The sequence below is a fragment of the Aegilops tauschii genome, chromosome 6 (assembly GCF_002575655.3).
Source record: "Aegilops tauschii subsp. strangulata cultivar AL8/78 chromosome 6, Aet v6.0, whole genome shotgun sequence".
In the NCBI taxonomy this organism is placed as follows: Eukaryota; Viridiplantae; Streptophyta; class Magnoliopsida; order Poales; family Poaceae; genus Aegilops; species Aegilops tauschii.
The window spans coordinates 169,695,439-169,701,500 of NC_053040.3; the positions used below are offsets into that span (position 1 = coordinate 169,695,439).

At 46.2% G+C, this 6,062-nt stretch overlaps 1 protein-coding gene across 1 annotated transcript; it reads left to right on the forward strand.

Moving 5' to 3' along the window:
* Positions 1-794: 794 nt before the first annotated feature.
* LOC109737662 (MOB kinase activator-like 1A) lies at positions 795-5,808 on the forward strand. Its single transcript, XM_020296788.4, has 7 exons — positions 795-1,152; positions 1,619-1,667; positions 3,386-3,494; positions 3,675-3,768; positions 4,936-5,069; positions 5,169-5,332; positions 5,450-5,808. The coding sequence occupies exons 1-7, from the start codon at positions 1,130-1,132 to the stop codon at positions 5,522-5,524; spliced, it is 648 nt and encodes a 215-aa protein (XP_020152377.1). The 5' UTR covers positions 795-1,129; the 3' UTR covers positions 5,525-5,808.
* Positions 5,809-6,062: the final 254 nt, after the last annotated feature.

Sequence of the window (6,062 nt, forward strand, 5' to 3'; positions counted from 1 at the left end):
CCATCCCAGTGCGCGTCCTCCTTGAGGCGGCTAGCCTCCAGCGCGTGTTGCAGGGCCTCCTCGAGGGCGGCTTGGTACTCCGCCTCCGCCTCCATGTCCTCCGGCTCTACCTGCGGGGGCGGCGGTGGGAACGGCGGCGGGATGGCGTCGACACCCGAGCGCCGTTGCTCCTCGTGTTCGAGGGCAAACTACGCCTCCCAGTTGGGGGAGTCGGCGGCGTACTCTGGCAGCCGACGGTGCTCCGGCGTGAGCTGCGCGCGGCGCCTGCGCACCTCGTCGTCGTGCGCCCGCTGGGTACGAGGAACCGCCGGCACCGGGATCCGCTGCGGATCAAGATGCCAACGGTGCGGCAGCGTGACATCGGGGTACGGCAATGGCTGCATGTATTCCCAGTGCCACCGCGCTTGGTGCACCGGGATGTGCAGGCACCGGCGACCAGGGCGGAAACGCGTCGCTCCATGTGCCACCACTTTTGTCCGCGCCGACCCAAACGGACGCGGGCGGACGAAATGGGTCGCCCCATTGGAGTTGCTCTTATCTTCAATAACTAGCTATTCCTAAAAACGTGGTGAGACATATTATGCTAAGAGATCATCTCTTGTCTTCTCTTAAATAAGAGAAGATAAGCCTTTTCTTATGAGTTCTCTCTTCTCCACTTCATCATTTATCCTATGTGCCACTTCTAAAATACCTGTCCTATGAAGCTTGTCCGGGTAAAAAAATTGTGACCAAACAGTGGCCCGGGCGTAGGAGGCGGCCGGGTTTGAAAGGTCCGGTTGGTTGCAGATGCTCTTACTCACCACAGCCAGATCTTGATCCAACTCCGGAATCTCGGGTGCGGGATCATGGATGCCAGCCAGGCCGGCCATCCGCCGTCCGCCCCCCAGATCCGACGGCCCCTGCTGCCACCGCGCCGGCCCATGATGCCCCGCGGCGCCGCATCATGCGCTGACGAGCCAGCCAGCGACCGCGGCCAAATCATTTTTGTCTGAGTCGCACTCGCACGCAGCCTTCCTTCCTACCTCCACCCCGCAGTAGTAGCAGCAGCTCCATCACCATCTCCCCCCTGCTTCCTTCCTCGGATCGGAGGGGGTGAGCGACCGGCCGACCAGGAGGAAGCGGCGGCAGGATGAGTCTCTTCGGCCTCGGACGGTGAGCCCCAGATCCCCCGCCCCCCCTCCCCTCCCCCTTTGCTTTGCTCTGTTCCACTATCCTGCTGTTCTTCACCCCCCATGCGTCTTCGAACCCTCTCCGGCGAACACGCCTCGGGATCTCCTTCGGCCGAAGCGCGCCACGTCTCCAGGAAATTTCCGTCGTACTCGTCCGTTGCACTGGACTGGAGTGGAGATCCGTTCGGAGCAGGACTGTTTTCTTCAGCTGGTGACAAGCCCTAGCTTGCTCGGAGTTAGTTGCGGATTCGTAGACCGAAATCGCTGTTTCTCTCCGATCCATGCAGTTTATGACGGATTTCATGGTTTTGTATGATGCCTGGTGGAGTAATAATACATTAGCTGTTTGTTTCTCGCAATTTTGCTGCTATGCTCAAGTTCGTTCTCTTCCCTGCCTGTTTTGCTTCTTGACGCAATCACCCTGACAACCCCTCCCCCCTTTTCGCCAGGAATCAGAAGACGTTCCGCCCCAAGAAAAGTGCTCCATCAGGCAGCAAGGTGAGGATACTGACCTCCCAAGTCCCTAATTCCACCGTATTCCTGGTACCAGCAAGAGCAACTGGCAGTGGATCACAGCATTTCAGTATCCTAGCATAGAAATTGCTCTGTTTTCATCGTCGGGAGGAATTTGGTATAATAGCCTGGTGTAATGACTGGAAGGAGTTCCATGTCTGACAAGGGGAAGGGGCCACTGAACAATATGTTTTCAAGCAGGTGAGTCGAGTGTGGGGTGTGGAGTGGGTGGCGCGCGTGTTGCATGAGCAGGCGTTGTTGTTATTAACTAACTTGTAGCCTGGAGATCGGCATGTATGGAATGATCTGAAAGTAGAACTCTACTCTGTCCTCTCTCTGTCTCTCGCTTCCTCATTTCGTGATAAGTTGTATCCACAAATAACCAAGGTTTATTGTATCCCACAAACAATTGCTATCTGTGTCAAGTCAGTCAGGCATTACGACTGGTATCAGATTTGCGCGATTCTCGGCAGCGAGCTGAATAGAGCAACGAGCGGGTTGGGTTCTCATGTAAAATTCCTCGTTTGCTAGTCTCCACAATGGTGTTGTGGCCGCTGCTTCAGTAATCAGCGGCGCCAGTGGCATTATTCTTGGCCGCCATGAGTCATTCGGCTACGGATTTAGTGTCTGCTTTGGTTGCTCGCGATTATTCCCGTGTGTGGTAAAATTCCGGTTGCGTGACAAGATTTGTGTGGTTCAAGACGGTGGCATGAGTTGATTGGGAGATGAACGATTTCCTGGCTTAAGTCGTAAGTAGGCGGTGATTTATAGTCATCACTGGTGTTACTTAAATGGTGCTACATCCAGGCCTTTTATTGGTTGCCATAACCTATATATGGGGCATGCACATTTTGCTTGTAGTTGCAAATGTATATGGTGGAGCTAGAACAATTAATTTGCTTACAATAACTTAAGGATTGCGGAATACTATATGTTATTGTTGGGTACATGGATTGGTGATGATAAATCAGGGAATTGAACTTGTTTTAAAATTAAAGTAGACAACTGTTACTCATCTACTTTTTGTTCAAACTTTTCCAAAGTCAAACACCATGTTACTCGATTGATATTCTTGTTGGCTTTCACATAGACATGAGCTTGGTGTTTTTGTTATGGTCAGTCGGGTAAGCAAAAAGGTTTTAGTGCATGATTAATGTTCCTACTATACTCCCATGGTCCCATCTATTCCAAAAAGGCAGTATCAAACATTTTGTCGTATCCAACTTCTCAGATTCAATTCATTGTGTCATATATTCACTGCACTGGATTCCTTTAATAGATGTACATGGTGGAAATGAATTGTAACTTATCGTATGTCATGTTTTTATCGTATGGGAAATGGGGTGTTCTACAAACCTGCCATGGCTCAGGGTGAGTTTGGTCTACAAATGCTTGTGCTGGATTGATGTCTAAGCCTTAAGCAATGCTTATTTGTCGTTGCTTAGCAGATTCAAGCTTCATTACATGTACCGTGTTCCTAAATCACCAAAGATGGGTGCAGATTTAAGCATAAAATGTACTTGCATTGCTAGATTTGCCACATGAAATGAACATCCATCTCTGGGGTGTCCTTGGTATATTAAATTTGCCACAGAGTTTGCTTGTTATATACGCCACTCAGAAACTGGGAGGAAACATTTAGATTACACCGTGATATACATAATTTGATATTATCCATTTATTGTCTTCCTTTTTATCTACAGGGGGCACAGCTCCGAAAGCACATAGATGCAACCCTCGGCAGTGGAAACCTTAGGGAAGCTGTGAGGCTGCCTCCTGGAGAGGATATCAATGAATGGCTTGCTGTTAACAGTAATGTTCTTCAGTTTCCTTTTTTGCCGTGACCCATACTTGACATATTTCATTCTATATTCGTTTTGATATTTGTTGGATCTAGAATATTCTGTGGTTGGTACTGAATAACATTGGCATAAAAAATGTTATGGAAACAAGTAATTTCACTGGAGCTAATATGTGTGTTTTGCTTCTCAGCTGTGGACTTCTTTAATCAAGTTAACCTGCTGTATGGCACACTCACAGAGTTCTGCACATCCGAAAGCTGCCCAACAATGACTGCAGGCCCAAAGTATGCCTGCCCATCAATCTCATTCTTTGAACTTCTCAAAAAGGAACAAGTCAGAAACCTTTTAGTCTCTTCATGAGATTGCTATTTAATTTTGACAAGTTGTTTTATGGTTCTGCAATTTATAGCACCTGGTCATTATCTGCTGTAGATCATCTAAATGGTAACTTATTTTACAACTATTGAAGGCTCCTAGTTCCTGCCGTGCATGTTTAATTTCTTTGTCCATGGTTATGCTAAAAGCTTAACAAATGACCCATGGTGTCTTTAATTATTTCCCTAACCTTGCTCCCTCCATTCCTAAGAAGGCATGAAACTTTTCTCAGAATTCCACTAAACAGGGTGCACTCCTATTTTCCCCTCTGATTTACTGAATATGCCCCTCCATGCTGCACCCTGCTCCTCTAAAGACATGCTTGCCTTAGTTGCATTGTGAACCGCTCGCCTCCTCTTGCCGTTATTCCCGCATGCATGCATCGAGAGAGTAATGGCCAGTGTCAATCAGGGTAGAGCTAGTAGCCTCTGGTTGGCCATGCACAGCGTCGTGTGTGCTAATAACCGCTCAGCGTGTGGGGGACAAAATGGTCCAAAACTTGTAAGACGCCTTGGTCTTTGCGAAAAAGGTTTCACGCCTTATTTTTAGGAACGGAGGGAGTGTGACAGTATATGCAAGCTGATTTATCTTTCTTTACTTGAAGCTAATAGATAAATGAAGTACTTTATCGCATTTGAACAAGAAAAGAAAAAAAGTTGTTCTGTTATTTAAATTTGTCCCAATATTGTCTAATTATCAGGGTGTTAAAGCTTGGGTTTTGGTTTAGAATACTGCGCCAGGCAAATCTATTCCTTGTGGTTTCATGTTATTCTGCACACGGAATTCTCTTCAGTGTCCTGTTACTTTCCCTTGTCCTGATATAATTATTAATTTTTGCCAAAGATATAATTAGGTTTGAACATTAACTAAATAGTCGTGGTTGCAAACCTTGCTGAAAGAAGCGAATTTCCAAAATGTGATAGCATTTCGATAGGCAGTGTGATGCAGGCATACAGCGCTCCATATATTATCAATTAGACTTTCTCACGCCCATAATCCCCTGATTGAATTTTCTTCATAATTAGTTGAATATTTAGGTGATATGTCATGACAAAAGAATTGCTATCTTCATGTAGGTATGAGTACCGATGGGCTGATGGTGTACAGATAAAGAAGCCCATAGAAGTGTCAGCACCAAAATACGTGGAGTACCTAATGGACTGGATTGAAGGCCAGCTTGACAATGAATCCTTATTTCCTCAGAAGCTTGGTATGTTGCCCGCATCCTGGACCCCATTAGTTTCTCAAAAGTGCTTCATATTATTGGAGCTGTCAAGTTTACCTGATCTGGGTTGATTTCATTTATTAGGCACACCATTTCCACCCAACTTCAAGGATGTTGTAAACACAATTTTCAAGCGCTTGTTTCGTGTTTATGCCCACATATACCACTCCCATTTTCAGAAGATTGTCAGCCTCAAGGAGGAGGCTCATCTTAACACCTGCTTCAAGCACTTCATTCTGTTTACGAACGTGAGTCTCTCACCATTCATAGTGATTGTGCCGTCGAGCATCGTGGTCTGCTCTTGGCTTGGAAAATAGAAAAGAAAGTAACAGCAAAGAATTTACATCTATTGGCTTGTGATGCAGGAATTTGGGCTGATTGACAAGAAAGAACTGGCTCCCCTCCAGGAGCTCATCGAATCAATCATCGTTCCCTACTGAGAAGGAAACACTGAGGCTGAACCGAACTAAACATGGCTGCTACCGAGTCCTCTACAGGAATGGTCGAGCGATTGGGCTATCTGCGCCAATAATTTACTGGCACAAATCTTCTTGTTCCATTTCTTTGACATAAAAAAACAAAAACATGTACATTACCAGTGATGTATTTGTGTGTACATGTTCAGCAGTTCTCCTGTGCAAACGCGATTGTACTGCTATAACATGCATGTTTGGGTTCGGTTGTGATAGTAATAACATTGAAAAGAGCAGTTTTAAGATGACAATGCAGTTGTTGATGGATGAGAGTCTTTGCTTCTTAATGAAATCCAATTAGGTCTTTGCTCTTTGGTGCCTTGACGTTTTATTGCTGCTGCAGTAGCTTCGGTGGAGGTTTTGTAGGTTTCTGCACTCCTGCTCCTAGGTAAAAATAGTTGTTCTCTCCTCTATGTATCAGCATAGGTCCCAGGGGAGATGAACAAAAAGACATCAGATGTCGTAGACAATTTTTTAGTCTCAGAAATTTCATAACAAGATCAAA

What these genes read in the sequence shown, in the direction of transcription:
- LOC109737662 (XM_020296788.4), top strand. Translation starts at nt 1,130, where the DNA reads ATGAGTCTCTTCGGCCTCGGACG. An exon ending in AGTCTCTTCGGCCTCGGACG is followed by an intron (nt 1,153 to 1,618) that starts GTGAGCCCCAGA and finishes CCTTTTCGCCAG; the next exon opens with GAATCAGAAGACGTTCCGCC. An exon ending in TGAATGGCTTGCTGTTAACA is followed by an intron (nt 3,495 to 3,674) that starts GTAATGTTCTTC and finishes TTTGCTTCTCAG; the next exon opens with CTGTGGACTTCTTTAATCAA.